This window comes from Anomaloglossus baeobatrachus, chromosome 7 (assembly GCF_048569485.1).
Source record: "Anomaloglossus baeobatrachus isolate aAnoBae1 chromosome 7, aAnoBae1.hap1, whole genome shotgun sequence".
In the NCBI taxonomy this organism is placed as follows: domain Eukaryota; kingdom Metazoa; phylum Chordata; class Amphibia; order Anura; family Aromobatidae; genus Anomaloglossus; species Anomaloglossus baeobatrachus.
Window position 1 is genome coordinate 260,278,703 of NC_134359.1, and position 25,549 is coordinate 260,304,251.

General features: G+C 47.9%; 1 protein-coding gene across 1 annotated transcript in view; it reads left to right on the top strand.

Annotated features, from left to right (window-relative positions):
- Positions 1–25,549, top strand: part of UNKL (unk like zinc finger) — a 113,071-nt gene that overhangs the window by 31,842 nt on the left and 55,680 nt on the right. Inside the window, exons 3-8 of the mRNA XM_075318084.1 lie at positions 1,205–1,381; positions 2,879–3,009; positions 9,114–9,249; positions 9,942–10,059; positions 11,291–11,375; positions 11,486–11,652. Coding sequence (XP_075174199.1) covers positions 1,205–1,381; positions 2,879–3,009; positions 9,114–9,249; positions 9,942–10,059; positions 11,291–11,375; positions 11,486–11,652 — 814 coding nt within the window. The remainder of the gene's footprint in view (positions 1–1,204; positions 1,382–2,878; positions 3,010–9,113; positions 9,250–9,941; positions 10,060–11,290; positions 11,376–11,485; positions 11,653–25,549) is intronic.

The window sequence follows — 25,549 nt, forward strand, 5'->3', positions numbered from 1 at the left end:
TAAAAGAAGTGACATGTCAGTCTTCTGCTGGGAACATGCTTTGCATAACTAGTCAATAAGAAAGCTTAAAGAAGTTATCCACTACCCTAACTCATTTCGGTTTTAATTCATCAATCATGCTATTGTGCCTCTAAATGCATTCACACTCTTATTATAGCAATATATAAAGCTTGTTATGCAGATTGCATCACTTGGTGTCTGCCAGCAGCAGCTCTGATGTTTACATCCATCCCTTCCCCTCCCCAGGCTTACTGTGTTTTAATACTACAAGTTCCATAATGCAATGCAGTAGCCTTTTGAGCTAGTACTTATTTTGCCCCCTTCTTCCTCCATCCTGCGCTGCTGAAGATATTGGGAGATACCAAGTGTCAGAGCAGCCCAGGGTAAGTACCAGCCTATCCGGTAATTTCCAGATGACCAGTACAGCCCTGTCATTTTGTTTGTTATGCAAATTTCGTCGCTTTTCAGCTGTCCATATCAGTGATTGGATTATTTAAACCCTTTGCTAGTGAAGTGCTGCAATGTGCGTTTCAAAAAGAAAGGTTTTCATTAAGCAAAAATGCTCCAAAAAGAAGTAAAGGCATCTTCAGTCCTCTTTTTAAAAGTGGTTTTCTACTACTTTTTCAACCTTTTGTAATATACTTTTACTGGATGTATAGCTTCTGTGAGTGAATCTCAGCAGGGATCACATACTACTGGATTGTTATGCAGATTCTGTTTCCTTCTCGGATACTTCCTTTTCCAGCACAGAAATCAGACCAAATGAAAAGAAGTTGACCCTGGGCTCATCATGGTCGGTGTAGACAAGTAGTATGCCTCACAAACTGAGCTGACAGTTTCATTCAACAGTAATAGCAGGGGCTGACACCTTTGCTTTAGGATTTACCTTGGCTGTACATTGTGGGAGCACTGATATTGCTCTGTCTGTGTGCTTTATGGGCAGTTTGAGGCAAAATGCTGCTATAAGATATTATAGACTTTTTGGAAGCGCCGCTACAAAACATAAAGCCCGGATATCACACGTGTGACCTCTGCACATGGGATTGTTGCGCATGCGCACTCCAGCTTCAATAGATGCTAATGGAGCTCTGGTGATCATTACTTACTGCTTCATTGGAAGGATGCGAACTCTTTCCTTTGCAATTATGGCAATTGGCTATTTTTTTATTTATTTATTTTTCTCTTTTTTTTTTTTTCTTTTCAGTTGTCCATATTTGCATAGGACAACAGGCGACACTGAAAGAAAGTATCATCTACGCTATTACAAGACCGGTACTTGTATTCATGAAACCGATGCTCGAGGGCATTGTGTGAAGAATGGACCCCATTGTGCCTTTGCCCATGGTCCTCATGACCTTAGACCTCCTGTCTATGACATAAGGTAAGGTGATGCTTCAGGGCGGGGTTGCATTTCTTTCGGGCCGCTCTTCGTGTTTCTAATGTTGTGATTTGTTGTATACTCTTGATCTGATACTTTTGGAAGCTGCTTATCTCCTAGGAAATAATAAGGGTTATACATGTTGAAATTAAGCATGCACAATCCTTCTTTTTTTTTTTTTTTTTCTCTTTCTCAACTGTTTTAACAACTTTTGGGTCTTCCAAAACATTCTGTATATGGCCGATTTATGCTGGAATCAGATGGGTAAGCCTATATCTGTCATACTGGGTGTAAGAGCTACTGATGAGCGACAAAACACAAAAGGAAGATGTAATGGAAGGGCCTAACGATAGTGAGAGGGAGTGGGGGGGAGGGGTCCCCTCTTAACACTCACCTGAAGCTCATCCTTGCAGTCTAACGTCCCTAGATGGGTCCTCCCCCTTCCTCCGAGTGTTGTCACATACCTAGACCCTTGCTCCTCAACTCACCCTGACTAGTGTGAAGACCAGTAGAGACACTAGTCTCGCTACTACAATAAAACAACACGAGGAAGGGAAAGAAAAATGGGTTCGGAAATGCACAAAAAAATAGCACTCCTGAGTTTCTCAGGAAACTTTTATCAGGGAACTTCACAGCTGCAGTTGAAATGTACACATCAGCTTCTCCAGAGACAGGTTATTATTATTATTATTTATTTATAGAGCACCATTAATTCCATGGTGCTGTACATGAGAAGGGGTTACATACAGAATTCATACACAAGTTACAGTAGACAGACTAGTACAGAAGGAAGAGGGCCCTACCCTTGCCGGATTACAATCTATAGGATTTTGGGGAGGAGACAGTAGGTGGGGTGTAGATTGGTCGGGCGGCAGCCCCGCTCGGTGGTCGGGCAGCGGCTCCGCACGATAGTGAAGCAGTGAGGACATTGTAGAATATAGGCATTTCTGAACAGATGGGTTTTCAGGTTCCTTCAAAGTGCTCACCAGCATGGAGTGAAGACAGGAGTGGGTAAATATAGGGAAGGGAGTAATAAGATGATGCAGCAGTGATTTAAGGCCATAAGTAATCTCAGCCAGAAAGGTAAAGGTCCTTAACCCCTTCAGCATCAAATGAAGTAAATCCACTCCAATGCTCTGTGGACTCCACAGAGGATCTGCGATCAATTAAGAGACCTGCTTCCAGATCCCCCAAAGGTAACAATTGGACGCGACACATTTCTATTGCCACTTTAGCGTTACACCCTGACCATTCAGATTAGCTGCGGACCAATATAATACAAGAATGACGAGTCCAGTTGTACAGGAACCACAAAATGTGTCGCCCTGTTGGTATTCGTGACTGACGTTATCCATTTTTAAGCTGCAGGTAAGTGCACACACATTGCACCCTTACAGGTACGGCCCTGGTCTGGCTTTAAAATGCTGTCTGGTTGTGAGTTACTTATTGCTTTATTATGGGTGCTCTAGGTAATGAGCGAATGTTGTTATTGTCACCCAGGGAAATCCAAGCCCAGGAAGCCTTACAGAACGGGCAGCTTGGGAGCGATGGGATCCCCGACCTGCAGCCAGGAGTCTTAGCCAGCCAGGCAATGATAGAGAAAATTCTCGGAGAGGATCCCAGGTGGCAAGGTAAGGCCGCAGATGGCTTTATACTCTGTCCTCAAAGAGTCATAAAGCAAAACTGTGCTGCAATTCTGCAAGTTACAGCCAATTGTACAGCAAAATGCTGGAGCTTGTGTAATAAGTGGTTATTCAGGACTATTTTGTTTTTAGTTTTGTCATGGGGCTAAGAACTAACAGGCAAGTAGTTGATAACTACCTGCCATTTCGGCTGGCACCGGCTCAGATCGCTGCTTACGGACCGCTCCTGCCAACAATTCTGCTGCTTTTATTTGACCCCCCCCCCCACCCTCCCTGCAACAGAGCAGCTTTTCCTCTTCTGGGCTGCTCTGTCGATGCGACATGACTTGACGAGGTGATGTCGACCGGCAGCTGTCTCCCCAAAGTTAGGCAACGGGGAGCGAGCTGTCAGTCAGTGTGACATCGACTGCAATGCCCTGTCCGCAGAGCGGAAGAGAAGAAGCTGCTATGAGGTTAGTGGAAGACACAGAATTGTTGAGCTGGCAGAAACGGGCAGGTAGTTGGCAAATACCTGCAGTTCTTTGGTCCTTAGTAGCAAAATAAAATCGTTCTGGGTAATCCTTTTAAATAGCAAGTTCTGCTTATAATACCGTGTTTTTCCAAAAATAAGACCTCCCCCAAAAATAAGCCCTAGCAGAGATTTTCAGCATTTTCGGAGAAAGGCTTAAATATAAGCCCTCCCCCGAAAATAAGCCCTAGTAGCGGATCAATAATGAAGTGTCCGTGCAGCTAAAAAAGTTACAGATACTGCAGGACACTTCATTATAGACAGCGGCACCCGGCAATTACACTCACCCGACACTGAGCGGCAGGATCTGCAGTGATCACACACCCACACACATCAGCTCACACACACACACACACACACACACACACATTGGATCGCACACGCAAACATCGGATCGCACACGCATTCACCTCATCCAGCGACACCGAAGCCGGGAGAATCCTGAGAGGCAGTGCAGTGCAGTGGAGCGCAAAGAACAGGACCTGCGGCCGGACACGTGACTTGCTCTCATTCCCTGCTGCCGTAAGTGCTGGATGTGATGTGATCTGCTGTGTGTGTCTGCAATCTGCTGTGTGTATCTGTGATCTGCTGTGTGTGCCTGCGATGGGATGTGTGTGATCTGCTGTGTGTGTGTGTGATCTGCTGTGTGTGTGTGTGTGTGTGTGTGTGTGTGTGTGTGTGTGTGTGATCTGCTGTGTGTGTGATCTGTGTGTGATCCTGCGATCTGCTGTGTGTGCCAGCGTGTCAGCTAGCAGCAGGGTAGGACGGCGTGCAGCACCGACCGGAGATCACAGGAGGACCTTGGAACCATGCAGACGTCCTGGTCTGGTAAGTACGAGTCTCCTGGGAAGTGGGGGGGGGGTCTGCTTTTTTGGGGGGGTAAACTTACCCCCAACCGTGTTTCTCCAAGAATAAGACCTCCTCCAAAAATAAGCCCTAGTGCTTTTTGGGGGGGGGGGGCAAAAAAATATAAGACAGTGTCTTATTTTTGGAAAAACACGGTATCATCATGTCCGGGCTGCTCATATCTATCCCGTACTATATGGATGAGTGTGAAAAACTCCGTCCAAAAGACTTGTTGATTGCATTGCATGATACAAGTTGGCAGCAGGTCTGATATCATACCCTGTTTCCTCGAATAAGACACTGTCTTTTATATATTTTTTTTGCCCTGAAAAAGCACCATGTCTTATTTTCAGGGGGTGTCTTCTTCTCGAGGAGACATGGTTGGGGGTAAGTTTACCCCCCACAAAAATCAGATTCCCCCCCCCCCCCCCCGCATCCCCGGATCTTCATACTTACCAGCCCAGGGCGTCTGTATGGTTCCCAGAACCTCCTGTGATCTCCCAGCAGGTGCGCTGCACGCCTCCCCTGCGTCTGGCTGACATCAGATCTCACACACACACACACACACACACACACACACACACACACACACACACCAGATCACACTCACTCACACACACCAGATCACACTCACTCACACACACCAGATCACACTCACTCACACACACCAGATCACACTCACTCACACACACACACACACACACACACACACACACACAAACACACACCCACCCCACGATCCCAGCAGCTGTGCTGCACGCCGTGCTCCTCTGCCTCCTGCCGACACTCACAGATCCGATCGCTTACGTTCACACACAATCACACATCAGACAGTATACACGCACACATCTGATCGCATACACTCACACACACACACACACACACCCCACTTCTCCCTGTGCCCTCCGTTGGGCAGTCCTAGCAGCTGTGCTGCACGCCGTGATCCTCTGCCTTCTGCCGACACTCACAGATTTGATCGCGCACACTCACACACATCAGACAGCATACACGCACACATCCGATCGCATACACTCACACACACACACACACACACACACACACTGACGATATCGCACATACGCGCTCACACACTCACAACATCCGGAGATACCACATGCTTCCGGCCATGTGATCCTCTAGAAGGTCACTGCACGCACAGTATCGCCGCCGAGAATTAAGCGATATTACTGGATGTTGTGAGTGTGTGGATGCGATCTGATGTGTGTGTGTGTGTTCCGCTGCAGGACCTTGATGCGCTCACCTGCTCCCGGTCGGCTTCTGGTGAGTATGATCGGGGTTCTTCTTTCTTCTGTCTTCTCTTTTCTGGGGGTGCCCACTGCCTATAATGAAGTGTCCTGCAGTGTCTTTAACTCTTTCACCGCTGCATGACACTTCATTATTGACCGCAGCTATGTCTTATTTTCAGGGCATGTCTTATATTAAAACTTCCCTGAAAACTCCGGGGATGTCTTATTTTCGGGGAAACATGATAGTAACAGAATTAATGAAACTGGTCCATGGGGCATGGTTATGCTCAGGTGCAGAAGGGGAGCTCCTACTGTCCTGACTGCCATCATGCTGGTTTTTCGCCTTGCTAGCCCCTCTTTCGACCTTGAAATTGCCTGAGGGAGAGAGGCTTCAGCATGGCAAGTAGGAGGCTGCCGGTACGTAATGAACCGCCGTGCGCCGTGGAGTCCGGGCCGTGCGCCGTGGAGTCCGGGCCGTGCGCCGTGGAGTCCGGGCCGTGCGCCGTGGAGTCCGGGCCGTGCGCCGTGGAGTCCGGGCCGTGCGCCGTGGAGTCCGGGCCGTGCGCCGTGGAGTCCGGGCCGTGCGCCGTGGAGTCCGGGCCGTGCGCCGTGGAGTCCGGGCCGTGCGCCGTGGACCTTCATCCAGGGGTTTGGGAGTGGGTGAGGAGATCACGGAAGCCGGTCCGTCCGGCATAACTCTCCCAAGCTGCTGTCACCGTCGGCTTTGCTTGTCTGCCCCGGAGCCGGACTCTCTGCAGAGACGCTGCACTCTTCACTGATGAGGATCTGCTGGGCTGGCAGGTAATTGCTGGGTCGTAGAGCCACTTTGCTGCTGCAAACTCCATCTGTGCAACTCCTGTAGTAGAAGTCCCCTGGATGGATGGCAGTCAGAAAAGTGAGGCACAATAATCTGGACATAAATCAAACATTTTCTGCATCAAATCTGCACCTTCCTGCAGAAAAATGCACCCCAAAATGCACACGTTTTTGTGCCATGCGTTTTCCTTAATGAAGTCAATGGGTGGAAGGGCCAAAAAAATGCAGGCAAAAAGGCACCAACGATGGACTTGCTGCAGATTTATCTCCCTCTCTCCTCCGTTGCCGGCTATTGCCATTCTCGCTCTGCACTCGCGGTATACCGGTGTACTGCGAGTGCAGGGCGATTTTTCTTTTTTTTTCCCCCCTCTCTCTTGCCCCATAGACTTTAATGGGTGCGAGAGAAACCAGGATCGCATTACAGTCTCAGCATGCTGCCATTGTTTTCTCGGTCCAATTAGGGCTGAGAAAATAATCGCTCATGGGTGCTGGGACATAGGGTAATATTGGTCCGAGTGGAATGTGATGTTTTATCGCACTCCACTCGCTCCGATTTTCATGCAGTGTGGCCTAGGCCTGACATGTATATTGTTTCTATGCTTCCTCAACACAATTTGGGTTTGAATCGACTTTCTAATATCAAACTATGTAATGACACGTGTACCTGAGCAGCTCCTATATATTATACCTTTTCTTTTAAGAAGGGGGAAGAATGCACAATGTATAGTTTTCTACTTCTGAATAAGTCTCATGGAATACATGCATTATTGTTGTCTAACCGTTCTCAATAAACAAATTAAAAAACAAAAATGGCACATGATCGAAGGTGACCTGCATTAAGACAAATGGCAATAATCTGAACCATTTCATAAAATTACAAGGCAAAAAGCCACATTCCCCCCCCAACACACTTTTTTTTTGGAAAGTTGAAGATTAAATCAGTCACAGTGCTCTTGGTTTAAAGGGAACCTGTAAGGTGCAATAGGCACCCAGAGCCACAACAGTTCTGGGTGCATATTTTAAAGGCCGCTTTCACATTTTGTTTTTACCTACGTTCACTGGTCCCGTCGGAACTTCTGTCAGAACACCCCCAAAAAACGAGTTTCAGATGCGTGCGCCAACGGGGCCATTGACTACAATGGTGCAGACTGTCACCGTGTGCTCTGTCTTCCACCATTTTTGGGCGTATATGCTTTCTGTAGGCAGACACCCAGACTTATTCTGCTACGTCTGGGTGTCTGCCTGCAGAAAGCGTCTACACCTAAAAACTGTGAAAGACAGAGCACACACTGATTCCGTCTGCACAATTATAGTCAATGGCCCCGTCGGCGCATGCGTTCGAAACCAGTTTTGCAGGGGTATTCGGATGGAAGCTCCAACGGATAGGTAAAAATGAAATATGAAAGCAGCCTAATCCCTGCCGAACCGTCCCTGTATACACTAGCATACATAAAGAGATCTTTAGAAAAAGTATTTCTAAAGATCCTTTATGATATGCTAATGAGCGCAGGGACTAGTCACAAGGGCGCTATTATCTCCCCCAACTAGTCCGCAAACAGGGGCTTGTGCTAACATGTTGTTCAATGCCCATTGCCCAGCGTCATCATCGGCTATAACGCACATACCTGTGTCCGTTGTCACCTCTTCAGAACAATGGGCATGATCAGAATGTCATGCACTTCCGATCATGCGCTCTACACCTCTCTGGTGCTGGGACGCGTACACCCGGCTTCATAGTGCGCATGGCTGAAGTTCGGCATTTCTGATCATGTGCACTGACCATAAACCCGGCATCTGAGGTGGTGACAACAGGCACCGGTACGCACATCACCGCTGATGACGCTGGGGAATGACTAGGATGTTAGCACGCCCCTGTGGGAGTGTTACCATGCTAAGAGGGCGGCATGAGCACAGGAGCTAACGCCCTTGTGACTAGTGCTCATTAGTATATCCTATATAGGATCTTTAAAAATATCCTTTTTCTAAAGATCTCTTTATCTATGCTACTAGATACTGGGACGGTTAGGCAGGGATTAGGAATATACACCCAGAACTGCTCATGATTCTGGGTGCATATTGCCCCTGACAGGTTCCCTTTAACATGTGCGGCGTTCTCATTGATTCATCCAGTGCAGAAGTCCAGACTATAGACCTAGTGACATTCGGAAACATGAAATTCTGCAAACTGTCCTCCAGAGTCCTCCAGATGGTACTGTGCAGATGACGACAGCAGAGACACGAGCCCCATGCAGGGCAGAAGATGCCGGGTGCAGCTGGAGGCCGGCGATGTTCCCGTTCTTTCCGTATATTCGCAGTGGAGCGGCTGAGCTGCGCAGCTCTTGATGCCAGAATGACTCCACAATTCAGTTAAAGGTCAAGCACATTTTCTAATCTGCGTGCATTGTCTGAACCAAACAATTTCAATAGATGTATGGCAGAAGAAAAAAAAAACCTTACAATTTTGTATTTAGGGATCAGCCTCTGTAGCCCAAAAAACCCAAGCATCTTAATGGATATGTGCCGGATCCCTCATCTGCCCCCTGGTGGTAATGCATGGGAGTGCAGCACATTTTACTTCTGGTGACATTATAGCGCCATAATGGCTTAAAGGTTTGGCATCTTGCATTTTTTTGTTTTTAAATAACTAATATACATGTGTTTTTTGTTTTTTTCAGATACAAACTTTGTACTAGCCAGCTATAAAACGGAGCAATGTACGAAGCCACCCAGACTCTGCCGCCAAGGATATGCCTGCCCTCACTACCACAATAGCAGGGACAGGAGACGAAACCCAAGGAAATTCAAATACAGGTGCCGGAAGCTTTGTTCATGATTTTGGATTCTTGAATCAAATACACGCACATGCATCACATGGATTCATTGTATGATGTACTATAGGGCCAGGGCTCACAAAGAGCAATAATACTGCAGCATTAAAGATTTTACTAAGGCTACTTTCACACTTGCGTTTTTTCCTTCCGTCGCAATCCGTCGTTTTGGAAAACAGCGGAATCAGTTAACGGAATCCGCTGCTTCCCATAGACTTGTATGGACGACAGACTGCGACTGATGGACCTGCGTTGCTTCCGCTGGCCAACGCTGCGTTGCTTCCACCGGGCGGAGGGAACGCAGCATGTAACGTTTTTTGAGCGACGGAATGCTTTATTTTTTCACTGCACGTGCTCATCATTATTTTTTTTTTTTTTTTTTTTTAATCACAGAAACGTTTATTTTGTCACCCGGCAGCCGGCTTTTGAGAGCGCTCAGCTGATCGCCCGGCAGCCGGCTTTTGAGAGCGCTCAGCTGATCGTTCACAATAGTCTGCCGCCGGTAAAACTGTAAAAAACAAAAAAGCAGATTCCGTTGTTTTGTACGATCCGTTGCATCCGTTGTGCCACTATATGCAACACATCCGTCGCACAACGCAATGCAACGGATGCCGTTCAACGCGAGTGTAAAACTAGCCGAACAAGTTCTGTTATTAATGAGTTATTTTGTTCTAGATCCACACCGTGCCCGAGCGTAAAACATGGGGACGAGTGGGGAGAGCCTTCAAAGTGTGAAAGTGGGGACAGTTGTCAGTACTGCCATTCCCGCACTGAACAGCAGTTCCATCCAGAGGTGAGAAAGTTTTGAGCCTGGCCCATATTTTGGTTTTCACAAAGTTTTCTACTTCAATTTCTATAATGGCAATTTACATTATAAAGGTGGTCCGGCACCTAAAAACAGCCAGATTTATGAAACTGTATAAAAAAGTTAAAAAATCCTCTTTGATGCCCATAACAACCAATCACAGAGCAATACAAACTGTAAGCTGCTTTGGCTTGTTGCTATAAGCGGCAGCGATAGTTTCTTTTAAACAGTTTTAATAAGTCTTCACATTTTATCTTCAACTGTAAGGCAATGTGCGCACTAGACCGTTTTACCCGCGGATTTACCCGCGGATATTTCTTGAGAATTGTCTGCAATCTTTGTGCAGACATTTCCCAGCAAATTCTATGACAAAAAAAAATAGCTGTGGGCACACTGCGGATTTTTCTCAAGAAATTTCCTTGAGAAGAATTTCTTGAGAAAATTTCTTGAGAAAATCGGCATGTCAATTCTTTTCCGCAGGTACCCTGCGGATTTCGGCAGTACAGCCTGCAAAATCCGCAGGGAACAACATGGGGGAAAATCGCGGCTAATCCGCATGCGGATTTGGTGCGGATTTTTTCCGGAGGTCCGGAAATCTTCCACTCCCAGAAGTTTCTCAAGAAATTTTCTTGAGAAACTTCACATTTCTAGTGCGCACAAAGCCTTAGGGAGGATGTACGGCGGGAAAAAGCGGGTGGGGCTGCAAGGGAGAGACATACAGCGGGAAAAGGGTGGGGCTGCAAGGGAGGACACTGAGCGGAAAAAGGAGAGGGTGGGGCTGCAAGAGAGGACGTACAGCGGGAAAAGGAGGGTGTGGCTGCAAGAGGACATACAGCGGAAAAAGGAGGGTGGTGCTGCAAGGGAGGACGTGCAGCGGAAAAAGGAGGGTGGTGCTGCAAGGGAGGACGTGCAGTGGAAAAAGGAGGGTGGGGCTACAAGGGAGGACGTACAGCGGAAAAAGGAGGGGGAGCTAGGTGGGAAGAGGACGCGTCAGAGGGGTTTTGGTAGCTGATGATATCCTATAATTCACGTGAAGTCATAAACTGAACTTCCTGTCTACACCTTTTCACATGTACTGGACTGGTCTGGTTGTCACATGAGATCACATGACCCAACTTCTTGTAATTACGGGGTAAATTTATAGATGGGATAAATGAAAGAATATTAATGGTGTGCAAAAATAATTTTATGTATAAACTTCACATTGTCTTCATTGTAGATCTACAAATCTACAAAGTGCAATGATGTGAGGCAAACTGGGTACTGCCCAAGAGGACCATTTTGTGCTTTTGCACACGTTGAACGTAAGTAGCGGCCGTCTTATACGCTGTAGAGCTGGGTGGTCCCATTTTTTTTTTTTTTTTTTCCCTTGCACATGATGGTTGTAATCCAGCTTGTTAATTGTTCCTCGCAGGGATTCCCTCTGCGGAAGAGACCCTGAATGTCATGATGCAATCAAGCTGTCATCTAAAACAAGCCCCGTCCCTGTACTCGTCAGACGGCATCGGCCTCTCCGGCGACTGGACCACGGCGATGAGCTGCACCAACAGCCTCCTGAACCACAGCGATCAAACCACAAATGTGAGTACGGACGCCAGTAATCGCCTTCTCGTGGCTTTTGTGGACGTTCACCATGTTTGGATTACCTTTTAATATAAGGTGCCGGCGTGTTTCATCTTCCTCTCACAGCAGCCTCCTGAGATGTCCTCCTTGGCATGAATTATTTATTACGTATTTTATATTTTTATTTTAGGGATCTTAATAGTAAACTTCTTTCTTCTTCTTTCTTCTTCTTCTTTCTTCTTCTTTCTTCTTCTTCTTTCTTCTTTCTTCTTCTTTCTTCTTCTTTCTTCTTCTTTCTTCTCCCCCTTCATGCACAACAAGATGACATTGGGTTTCATGGACATATAGTGTCCTATTCATTAAGGTTTTTAGGCCAGAATTTTGGTGTAAATCACATTAAAAAGTCTCCAAAATGTTTATACAACTCAGAAGTTGCGCCAAATTTTTCCAACTTTTGGCGTTTTCACGTTCTTTCTAGTCAGCTTGGGCAGAGATTAGACAAAAAGTTACGCCACGTTAATGTACTCCAGTCTGCGACTGGAGTAACATCTCTGAAGGAGGCGCTCTGCACTTGTAAGACGCACCAAATTAATTAACCCTCTGCTGGGAGCAATATCTTTAATAACGAGTTTGGGAATAATGTGCCTGTCAGGCGCAGGCTAGATACCTATAATATCTAATTTTTGCAATTTCAGTAATCTAAAAGTGATCAGAGACCTTCATAGGGATGCAATAAAAGAGACTACACCATTATCAGGTGCAAAACAAACCCATTTACTCAACATAAAAGTAATAACTCTGAAATACACACATTTCAAAACTCCCACCAAATAGCCCTCAGTTATAACACATAACTTATTAAAAAGAGAAAAATTTGGCAAAAAAAACATAATTTCAAGGCACCTAAAATAATATTACACAGATAATTATTCAGAATTGGATCCTGAAGTTTTCCCAGAAAAAAAAAACACATTTGCAGAGCAAAGAGCAAGAATTGCACATCAAGTGTGATGTGTTCGCGAACAATGAGCCTGAGAAGCCAGCACAGGTATATCTGCCCTCCTGAAGCTCTGCAGACCAACTGTGGTATCAGGTTTCACACAGCAGCTAGAGCCAGGAGACTACCTGGAGAGAGGGGATTTTCTGAAAATCTGGTGAGGAGGGAGAAATGAAAATAAAAGAGAAGCGCCTGTCAGGCAAATTAATCCCATCCGAGGGTTAAATGGTGTGCGCCTCTTAATGTGTGCATCTTACTCCACTGCAACCATTCATTTTGAATGACATGTACAATGCCAGTCTTAAAGAATCTGCAACATAGTCTTATATGTTCAAGAACTGTAACAGTTCTCATGCTTTTATCTACCACCAACTTTTTTTGATTGGGTGGATCTTCATAAGCACTCTGCCAGCACTATAGGTGCTGAACCTTCCTCTCCCTCACTTCCCAGCATGCTTTGCTCCTGCAATTAAAGTTAAAGACCTGTCTCCACTCCCTGTAATCTGTTTCTTTTTCCAGAGATTGATTAGACACTGAAGGCTGGTTTTCACGCGGCAACATCGCTACCGATGTCGCTCGTGAAAGCACCCACCCCCCGTCGGTTGTGCGTCATGGGCAAATCGCTGCCCGTGGCGCACAATATCGCTAGGGTGCGTCACACGTACTTACCTTCCTAGCGACGTCGCTGTGGGTGGTGAACAACCCCTTTTTTTAAGGGGGAGGTTCGTTCGCCGTCACACAGCGGCCCACCATTAGAAGCGGAGGGGCGGAGACCAGCCGCATTAACGACACGCCCACCTCATTGCCGGCAGGACGCAGGTATGTTGTTGTTCGTCGTTCCCGGGGTGTCACACGTGTCGACGAACAACCTACGTCCTGCACCAGCAACGATATTTGGGAAATGTACGACGTGTCAACGATCAACGATTAGGTGAGTATTTTTGATCGCTAGCGGTCGCTCGTAGGTGTCAAACGCAACGACGTTGATAATGAGGCCGGATGTGCGTCACGAATTCCATGACCCCAACGATATCTCATTAGCGATGTCGTTGCGTGTAACGGGGCCTTTAGGAGTAACCTTTTTTTTTTCTTTGTCGCTCCTAATTGGGAGACCCAGACAATTGGGTGTATAGCTATGCCTCCGGAGGCCACACAAAGTATTACACTAAAAGTGTAAAGCCCCTCCCCTTCAGCCTATACACCCCCCGTACTGCTACGGGCTCATCAGTTTTTATGCTTTGTGCGAAGGAGGTCAGACATCCACGCATAGCTCCACAGCTTAGTCAGCAGCAGCTGCTGACTATGTCGGATGGAAGAAAAGAGGGCCCATAACAGGGCCCCCAGCATGCTCCCTTCTCACCCCACTCTTGTCGGCGGTGTTGTTAAGGTTGAGGTATCCATTGCGGGTACGGAGGCTGGAGCCCACATGCTGCTTTCCTTCCCCATCCCTCAATTAGGGCTCTGGGTGAAGTGGGATCCCATCGGTCTCCAGGCACAGGAGACCGTGCTCCATCCACAGCTCCTGAGGACCCTGCTGGATAGGAGCCGAGTATCGTTCAGGGACATGGCCCTGCTACTTGGAGGTACTCTGTGTCCCCGTGGGGACCGCGCACAGCAACACTCCAGCATTGCTGGGTGTGCTAGTGCACCGGGGACAGCAGCGCTGGCTGCATTTGTGCCACTATACACTTCAGCGTCGCTGAGTGTATTTGTGTAGGGGGACTGCCGCGCTGACCGCCGCTGCCATGGTTATCACTGCGGCGCGGCTGGGACTGTTAGTGCGCCGGGGACTTCCGCGCCGACCGCGCTTATACGGCGGCCGCGCTTATAACTATAGTCCCCGGCTTCTGCGGCCTAGTCTCATTCTTTTCCCGCCCCCAGCCCTGCCAGTCAGGGGAAGGGCGGGACGCTGTACAGGTCGGCAGCACTGAGGGCTGGAGCATGCTTTGCATACTCCACCCCCCCTCACTCTGCACAGTGGGGCACCAGTTCCCGCACTTTTCTGGGTCACGCCCACGGCTCCCTCCTCTCCTCAGGACGCCGGCAGCCATTCCTCTCAGCTCTGCTAACGCTGGAGAGGAGAGACAAGCTCAAAGAGACCCAGGCAGGAATTCTGGTGCCCACACAAACGCTTTGCGCAGGCGGTAAGCAGCACCTGTGGTGCTGGGCCCACTAGTGCAGAAGTGTATTTATAGTTTATATGATTATAGTCTATACTTTACACTGTAGGGTGCACTGTTGATTTGTGGCTATTTACCCTCCTGTATTGCTCAGAGGAGACAACATACTATGCTGCCTGTGCAGCATGTACGGCTATACTGCCGGCAGGTTCCACTGACCCTCATTGTGTGCAATGCTCGGCCCCTGTGGCACTTTCTCAGCCGGAGCCTCTGCTAGGGGTGGCCCAGGGAGAACCACCTGTTAACACTGTCCAGGTGACAGGGACGGAGTTTGCAGTTTTTACTGAAAGACTTTCTGAGACTATGGCTAAGATATTAGAAGCCTTGCAGTCCAGGCCGGCATCTCAAGCCAGGGGCACTGTGGTATCATTGTCCCCTGGTTCCCCTCAGTTGGAACAGCAATGTCTTCCCGGGGTGTCTCATGGATCCCAGGGTGAGGTCTCTGACACGGACCGCAGCCCCAGACCGACTAAGCGAGCTCGCTATGAAATTCCCTTGACATCATCACAATGTTCAGGGTCTCAGCGAGAGGACTCTCTGTATGATGAAGCGGAGGTAGCTGATCAGGATTCTGATCCTGAAGCCGCTCTCAACCTTGATACTCCTGATGGGGACGCCATAGTGAATGATCTTATTGCGTCCATCAATGAAATGTTGAATATTTCTCCCTCAGCTCCTCCAGTGGAGGAGTCAGCTTCTCAGCAGGAGAAATTCCGTTTTCAGGTTTCCCAAGCGTACAAAGAGTATGTTTCTGGACCACTCTGACTTCAGAGAGGCAGTCCAGAAACACCGAGCTTATCCAGATAAGCGTTTTTCCAAGCGCCTTAAGGATACACGTTACCCCTTTCCCCCTGACGTGGTCAAGGGCTGGACTCAGTGTCCCAAGGTGGATCCTCCAATCTCCAGACTGGCGGCTAGATCCATAGTTGCAGTGGAAGATGGAGCTTCACTCAAGGATGCCACTGACAGACAGATGGAGCTCTGGTTGAAATCCATCTATGAAGCTATCGGCGCGTCTTTTGCTCCAGCATTCGCAGCCGTATGGGCACTCCAAGCTATCTCAGCTGGTCAGGCGCAAATTGACGCACTCACGTACGTCTGCGCCGCAGGTGGCGTCCATAACCTCTCAAACGTCGGCATTTGCGTCCTACGCTATTAATGCTGTCCTGGACTCTGCGACCCGTACGGCGGTTGCAGCCGCCAATTCGGTGGTAATACGCAGGGCCTTGTGGCTGCGGGAATGGAAGGCAGATTCGGCTTCCAAAAAGTGCTTAACTGGATTGCCATTTTCTGGCGACCGTTTGTTTGGTGAGAGATTGGATGAAATCATCAAACAATCCAAGGGAAAGGAAACATCCTTACCCCAGGCCAAACCAAAAACACCCCAACAGAGGAGGGGACAGTCGAGGTTTCGGTCCTTTCGGGGTGCGGGCAGGTCACAATTCTCCTCGTCCAAAAGGCCTCAGAAGGATCAGAGGAACGTCGACGCATGGCGGTCTAAATCACGGCTTCCTCATGACTTACGGCCTCCTCACACCGCATCCTCGGTCGGTGGCAGGCTCTCCCGCTTTTGCGACACCTGGCTGCCACAAGTAAAAGACCGTTGGGTGAGAGACATTTTGTCTCACGGTTACAGGATAGAGTTCAGCTCTCGTCCTCCGACTCGATTCTTCAGAACATCTCCGCCTCCCGAGCGAGCCGAGGCTCTTCTGCAGGCGGTGGGCATTCTGAAGGCAGAAGGAGTGGTGGTCCCGGTTCCTCTTCAGCAACAGGGTCACGGTTTCTACTCCAACCTGTTTGTGGTTCCAAAGAAAGACGGGTCCTTCCGTCCTGTTTTGGACCTAAAACTGCTCAACAAACACGTAAGGACCAGGCGGTTCCGGATGGAATCCCTCCGCTCCGTCATCGCCTCAATGTCCCAAGGAGATTTCCTAGCATCGGTCGATATCAAGGATGCTTATCTCCACGTACCAATTGCTCCAGAGCATCAGCGCTTCTTGCGCTTCGCCATAGGAGACGAACACCTTCAGTTCGCGGCACTGCCGTTCGGCCTGGCGACAGCCCCAAGGGTTTTCACCAAGGTCATGGCTACAGTAGTTGCGGTCCTCCACTCTCAGGGTCACTCAGTAATACCTTACTTAGACGATCTGCTGGTCAAGGCACCCTCTCAAGAGGCATGCCAACACAGCCTCAACGTTACTCTGGAGATTCTCCAGAGTTTCGGGTGGATCATCAATTTTCCAAAGTCAAATCTGACACCAGTCCAATCACTGACATATCTTGGCATGGAGTTTCATACTCTTCCAGCGATAGTGAAGCTTCCGCTGGACAAACAGCGTTCACTACACACAGGGGTACAATCTCTCCTTCAAGGTCGGTCACACCCCTTGAGGCACCTCATGCACTTCCTGGGGAAGATGGTGGCAGCAAACACCTGCGTCCTCTTCAATGGGACATCCTACGCAAGTGGGACAGGAGGCCGACGTCCCTAGACAGGAACGTCTCCCTCTCTCAAGCAACCAAAGCTTCCCTTCGGTGGTGGCTTCTTCCCACCTCATTATCGAAAGGGAAATCCTTCCTACCCCCATCCTGGGCGGTGGTCACGACGGACGCGAGCCTGTCAGGGTGGGGAGCAGTTTTTCTCCACCACAGGGCTCAGGGTACGTGGACTCAGCAAGAGTCCTCACTTCAGATCAATGTTCTGGAGATCAGGGCAGTGTATCTTGCCCTAAAAGCGTTCCAGCAGTGGCTGGAAGGCAAGCAGATCCGAATTCAGTCGGACAACTCCACAGCGGTGGCTTACATCAACCACCAAGGTGGGACACGCAGTCGGCAAGCCTTCCAGGAAGTCCGGAGGATTCTGCTGTGGGTGGAAGCCACAGCATCCACCATATCCGCAGTTCACATCCCGGGCGTAGAAAACTGGGAAGCAGACTTTCTCAGTCGCCAGGGCATGGACGCAGGGGAATGGTCCCTTCACCCGGACGTGTTTCAGGAGATCTGTTGCCGCTGGGGGATGCCGGACGTCGACCTAATGGCGTCACGGCACAACAACAAGGTCCCAACATTCATGGCTCGATCTCAAGATCACAGAGCTCTGGCGGCAGACGCCTTAGTTCAGGATTGGTCGCAGTTTCAGCTTCCTTATGTGTTTCTTCCTCTGGCTCTGTTGCCCAGAGTGTTACGCAAGATAAGGGCCGACTGCCGCCGCGCCATCCTCGTCGCTCCAGACTGGCCGAGGAGGTCGTGGTACCCGGATCTGTGGCATCTCACGGTCGGCCAACCATGGGCACTGCCAGACCGACCAGATTTGCTGTCTCAAGGGCCGTTTTTCCATCTGAATTCTGCGGCCCTCAACCTGACTGTGTGGCCATTGAGTCCTGGATCCTAGCGTCTTCAGGATTATCTCAAGAGGTCATTGCCACTATGAGACAGGCTAGGAAACCAACGTCCGCCAAGATCTACCACAGGACGTGGAAAATATTCCTGTCGTGGTGCTCTGCTCAGGCGTTTTCTCCCTGGCCATTTGCCTTGCCCACTTTTCATCTCAATCAGGACATCTCCTTACCCTCGTTTTGTCCTCATCCAGTTCACCAATGTGAAAAGGATTTGCACTTGTTAGATCTGGTGAGAGCACTCAGACTCTACATTTCTCGTACGGCGCCCCTGCGCCGCTCCGATGCTCTCTTTGTCCTTGTCGCTGGCCAGCGTAAAGGGACACAAGCTTCCAAATCAACCCTGGCTCGGTGGATCAAGGAACCAATTCTCGAAGCTTACCGTTCCTCGGGGCTTCCGGTTCCCTCAGGACTGAAGGCCCATTCTACCAGGGCCGTGGGAGCGTCCTGGGCCTTGCGACACCAGGCTACGGCTCAGCAGATGTGTCAGGCAGCTACCTGGTCGAGCCTGCACACTTTCACGAAACACTATCAGATGCATACCTATGCTTCGGCAGATGCCAGCCTAGGTAGGCGAGTCCTTCAGGCGGCAGTTGCCCACCTGTAGGACGGAGCCGTTACGGCTCTATTATGAGGTATTATTTACCCACCCAGGGACTGCTTTTGGACGTCCCAATTGTCTGGGTCTCCCAATTAGGAGCGACAAAGAAGAAGGGAATTTTGTTTACTTACCGTAAATTCCTTTTCTTCTAGCTCCAATTGGGAGACCCAGCACCCGCCCCTGTTTTTTGTATACACATGTTGTTCATGTTAAATGGTTTCAGTTCTCCGATATTCCTTCGGATTGAATTTACTTTAAACCAGTTTATAATTTTTTCCTCCTTCTGGCTTTTGCACCAAAACTGATGAGCCCGTAGCAGTACGGGGGGTGTATAGGCTGAAGGGGAGGGGCTTTACACTTTTAGTGTAATACTTTGTGTGGCCTCCGGAGGCATAGCTATACACCCAATTGTCTGGGTCTCCCAATTGGAGCTAGAAGAAAAGGAATTTACGGTAAGTAAACAAAATTCCCTTCTTTTAATACGGGAAGGGACGGGATAAGGATTATTTTCAAATGGACAATCTGAAAATCACCTTATGTTATCACTCAAATGAGATCAAGTTGTATCTGCAGGACGCTTCTAGGATAGACCATTAAATAGGTTGTTCACTACTTTTACATTGATAGCCTATCCCTCGGATAAGTCATCAGCGTCCGATTGTCCGGGGTCCAACATGCAGCACCCACACCGATCAGCAGTCCTCCGTGCCGACAGCGGTAGCAGGTAGTCGAAAATGCCCAGTTCTGAAGCTGTCCCGTCTTCTGATAATGGCCGCGGCCGGGTGCTGCACATCCACCTCCCTTTCAAGTCAATAGGAGGCGGATGTGCAGTATATGCCTACAGCTGCTCTCAGTTGACTGGGCAGCTCCGGAACTGACACTTCCAGCTGATTAGCAGTAGTCGCGGGTGTCGGACCCCGGCCGAACAGACATTGATGACCTATCTTAATAATAGGCCATCAATGTAAAAGTAGTGGCCACCCTCATTAACTGAAAGTCCTTTTATTTTAAAGGAAACCTGTCACCAGATTTGGTGACTAAAAGCTGCGGCCACCTCTAGTGGCCTCTTATATACAGCATTCTATAGAAGAGCCCAGGCCGCTGTGTACATCATAAAAATGACTTTATAATACTCACCTAAGGGGCGATGCGGTGCAGACTGGTCAAATGGATTTCTCCGTTCTTCGTTACCGGTGCCTCCTCTTTTGGCCATCTTTGTCCTTCTTCTGAAGCCTGGGTGCATGACGTATCCAACATCATCCACACTCGCCGGCACTGAGGTCCTTCGCAGGCGCACTTTGATCTGCCCTGAGCAAGGCCGATCCAAGTATTGTAGTGCGCCTGCGCAGGACCTCAATGCCGGCTAGTGTGGATGATGTAGGACGCGTCATGCACCCCGGCTTCAGAAGAAGGACAAAGATGTCTGAAAGAGGAGGCGCCGGTACCGGAAAACGGAGACACCCATTCGACCGGTCAGCACCGCCCTTTAGGTGAGTATGTTATAAAGTGATTTTTGCATTTTACACAGCGACCTGGGCTCTTATATACAGCATGTTAGAATTGTGTATATAAGAGCTCACTGGTGGTGGCAGCAGCTTATAGGCCACAAATCTATCTGGTGACCGGTTCCCTTTTAAGGCAGTAATGTCTAATCACTTGTCTGATCTCCACCTCCGCAGCTTCAAATACTGGAATTTTAAGTGGAAGTTTCCAAATTCTGGTGGCATCCATCTCCCAGGCTTAGCTGGAACCCCTTAATGCGGATGATTTATTCCTTTATAACATTTTTTCACTTCCCTTTTTAGAAGGGTGTCCTATCTTTTCCATTTATGACACCTCCACAGATAGGCACACTTTTAGGGAACAATAGTGTCTGCGCATGCGCTGCTCTCTCCATTCACTTGTACGGGAGTTTCTGTAATTTGAGGCTATTTGCCCACGCTGCGGAATTTTCCGCGGATTTTTCACGGAAATTCCGTGGATTTTTTCAACAATCTGCAGCACAGCTACTCCCCAGCCATTTCTATGGCATTTGGGAACTGCTGTGCCCGCGCTGCGTTTTTTTCCGCAGCGGAAATAATGTTGATTTCCCTGCGGAAAAATCAGCAGCATGGGAATTATTCCTGCGGATTTCTCCGCAGGGTCCCATATACTTACCTGCTTTGATAGAAGACAACGATGTCACTTTCTCCGTCCGGTGCACAGGAGCGTGGTCGATCCAGGTACAGGAAGGAAGAGGTGGGCGGGGCCTGCACGAGCTCCGGTCATGTGACAGCCGGAGCTAGTGCAGGCCCACCCACCTTCTCCAGCACAGTGCACCAGATGCTGACAGAGTGACCCGGCCGCCGGAAAGCGAGGTGCTGCATGATGGAGGTAAGTAATATGAACGACCCGATCACTGCAGCACTTGTTCTGCATTGAGGATGCAGTGCCGAAGCCATGGTACTGTATCCTCAATGCAGAATGCCTGTACCATATCCGCAGGACATTCTGCTGTACATCCGCAGCATGGAAACAGACAGAAGTTGTGCTGCGGATTTCTGGGAGCACCTGCGGAATGTCCTGCGGATATAACCGCAGGACACTGTCCCCGTGGGCACACAGCCTGAGACTCCGTTTTCGGATATTTCTTCCCAGTGATTCTGGGAATAGTGTGACTGATGCAGATCCAACGCCGGGGTCCTCATCTGATTGACATTTTATGACGCATTTCAAATTGTACGAAATAGAGAGAACCTTGTTCTGACTTTTATGTTTTTTGTTTTATTTTGCGACTGCAAATTATTACACACTTATTATGGTATAACAATTTTTGGTTGCAAAAAGGAAAAGCTCCATTTTTCGACACATTGAAGTCTGCAAGAAACCGTCCTGGCTTTTTCATCTCCGATGTATGTGTAGATCAATAAATGTATCGTACTATGCACCTGATATAATATGACTAAAGGATAAAATGTATCTGATACGATGGGGCCGGGACACCTTACTAGCATTTTTTTAACTTGATGTCTGGTGAGACGAAACCATCGGGCACATCCATTATTTGTTTTCTGTGTCCGTATTCTTCCTCTACAGATTTCATGCTGTAGTAGTCCAACACTTGCCTCCAGCTCAGGGAGCAGTAGCTCCTTCTCGCCTGTTGGATCCATAGGCAGGCCAAAAACATTAGCAAATGGTTTGTGTTGTGAATCTACCACTCCAGGGGTCTCTTCACCGGGCTCTACCTATCCAAGAGCACCAGGGTATGACAGAGAAGACCAGGTATGTGGGTAAAAAAAAAAAAAAAGGGATTTCTTTGATTTTTGTTCTTTTTCACAGCTTGGAAAAATACATGTTTGTAACATCTTCCTTTTTTAAATGTTTTTGTTGTGTTTTTTTTTACTTTTTTGACGTACCTAAACGTCTTGCTTTTGATGATTAAAAACAGACTTAGTAGAATTTTTAATCCATTATAAATATTGGAGCTATTAGGCATTCAGACATTCGTCTTATTACCTTTTTTCTCCCCCCTTGTTTTCCTTTTTGTTCTTTTTTTTTTTTTTTTTTTTTTTTTCTTTTTTTTTAAAAAATACCCTTTTTTTCCCACTTTCTTAAATATCTCTCTTGCGGCAGTGTTTCTGTCACGGCACAGACTTAGGGGTACTTTGCACACTACGACATCGCAGGTGCGATGTCGGTGGGGTCAAATTGAAAGTGACGCACATCTGGCGTCGCTCTCGTCATCGTAGTGTGTAAAGGCTCGATGATACGATTAACGAGCGCAAAAGCGTCGTAATCGTATCATCGGTGTAGCATTGGCGTAATCCATAATTACGCTGACGCGATGGTCCGATGTTGTTCCTCGCTCCTGCGGCAGCACGCATCGCTGTGTGTGAAGTCGCAGGAGCGAGGAACATCTCCTACCGGCGTCACCGTGGCTCCCGTAGAATATGCAGAAGGGAGAAGGTGGGCGGGATGTTTACATCCCGCTCATCTCCGCCCCACCGCTCCAATTGGCCGCCTGCTGTGTGACGTCGCTGTGACGTAGCACGACCCGCCCCCTTAGGAAGGAGGCGGGTCGTTGGCCAGAGCGACGTCGCAGGGCAGGTGAATGCGTGTGAAGCTGCCGTAGCGATAATTTTCGCTACGGCAGTTATCACAATTTATCGCATGTGCGACGGGGGCGGGGACTATCGCGCTCGGCATCGCTACCATCGGCTTGCGATGTCGCAGCGTGCAAAGTACCCCTTAGGACAGTCTGATGTGAGATCAAACATACGACTAAACAGGGGTACAACCAGGACAAACAAGGGCTACACCAGGGACACTTTTAAGAACGCTAGGGCCTACCGTTGTTAGGCTATGTGTCCACAATGCGCTTTTACATGCTTCTTCAGCTTTTTCAACTGCACCTTTTTAATGCCAAAATGCATGCGTTGTGATTTCCCAGCAAAGTCTATGAGAAATAGGGATTTCTTGTGCCCACCATGCTGTTCAAAACGCTGCGTTTAATTTGCATAATTTTGGGCAAAATCTCAGCTTTTAAAGAAGCAGCATGTAATTGTTTTTGCCATTTGGGCTGCGTTTTGATAACATTGAAGTCAATGAGAAGTTGCAAAAAGCAACCAACATCAAAATTCTTCTTTTTACCTGCTTTTTCAGTGCAGAAATCATGCTTTTTGGACATCAAAATAAAGATTTGATATGTCCCTTTACACACACACACAGAGTCCGACAATTACTTAATGAAAAATATCAATTTATTGCTATTTTACCGCTAAATAGCATATAACCGCTAGAATTATATGAAATATATAACTATTTTTTTTTTTTTTTTAATAAATTATATATGTTGTCCTTTTTTTTTCTTTTTTTCATTATGTTTGACTGTTTAATCTTTATTTAGCAGTGTCTTTATGTTCAAAACGCATCTGTCAAAGCGCTATTGGAAACATGTAAAAAGCGCTAAAAACGCACCTAAAACGCGGTAAATACGCATGCGTTTTTAGCGCTATTTTAGGGTAAAAAGTAACTTTGGCAAAATCAGTTACTGCCAGAGGGTGCGTTTTAGAACTGCACCTAGCTCGACGCAGCGTGGACACATAGCCTTAGTGGGAAGATGGACACCTCCTACTTTTACCTACCGTTGTACCCTGCACTCCTAGCCATTCCCTATACAGGTTCCTCACCTGTCGTCGAGCAGGAACCTGAAGTCATGAAATGTCCTTACAATAGTCCCTGGCTAGGGAGTGGCTAGGTAAGGATCACTAGTCTCACTGCTGCACTGAAACAACACACTAGGCATGGAAGACCGACGGGGGGGGGGGAACACAATAACAGACTGCTGCAGTCAGCACCAAGACTGCAGCCACACCAGCAACTTCAGCAGGGGGTTTCAGCAGCTCCTTCCACCTCCAAGACCAGCATCCAAAATGGCAAGGAGAATAATCGGCACCCTCTGCTGGTAGCAGAGGTCATGTAAAGGGACTGGGAGCAGTCACAAACTGAAAACGCCTGAGCTGGTAAAAGCCTGCAATAAAGTCCCTGCAATAGTCCCTGGCTAGGGTATGGGTAGGTAAGGATCACTAGTCCTACCACTGCACTGAAACAACACAATAGGGAAGGAAGACTGGAGGGGAAAGCAACAAATGTTTGCCTCAGTCAGCACCAAGACTGCAGCCACCAAAACAAATTAAAGAGAGGGCACCTTCAGGCCAAGCATCCAAATGAAATTAATCCGATCAGAGAATAACCGGCACCCTCTGCTGGTAGCAGAGTGTATATAAAGGGACTGGGAGCGGTCCCAAACCGGAAACCCCCTGGGATGGTAGTGAGACTCCTTTCTGGCAATGAATACTGACATTAACACTCTCCACCCCAAAGGAAAGGGAATCTATTTAAATAGCAAGGTAAAGTGAGACTCAGAACCAGAACCTATCACTAAACTCTCATAGTAGAGAGACGACTGTGACCGCTTCTGTTCAATTATTTTTTTTTTTTTTTATTTCTTGGTAGCCTTTTGTACAGGGCACCTTGTTGCAGAACAACTCTGTCTTATTCTTAGCCAGCATTAATACTGATTTTATCCACTGGCTTTATATTTTTGGAAAGTCCCCATCCACCATATTGATTCAAGGCAAAGGCTACCAAACTGATTTGATGAGCCATTTTCAGTTTCACTTTGCCGTTGGTGTCATAGAGAGAAATTAAAATCCATAAGGCATCTCTTTGATTACTGTAAAGGGGACATATCCATTCACCCCATACTGAACATATGGGATTAATTAAATCAGGGGAGGTAAAGAGGGATGACACTTCTATCTTCATGGAAGCCGGACCTCCTGGTGTGGACAGGTAAACAAAGACCCAACCATCAGGATTGCTAGTTGGGTGCATTGCTGGATCTTTACTCGCACATATTTCTGAGATAAAACATCCAATCTCTGAACAGACGCTATGCTTACATTCAGCATCATAGCGCCAGTATAGCCCTGGTATTACTTTATATAGGAAAATCCTGATGCTTGGTTCTCTTTCAAACTGGTGCAGATGAGAAGCCTGGCTTGGAAAAGCTGCACTTCTCCAGTGAACTCGGCTGAACTTCAAAAGACTGCAACCAGGATTTTCGGAGCCATAACAAAATTATGAATATTGGGGTTTGCATTGATCCTACAGGTGTGGGAATTATATTTTTCAATGTTACTTAATAGCGAAAGTAGCACACATTTTTACATAACTGTGACCCCCTGAACGTCAGTTTCAA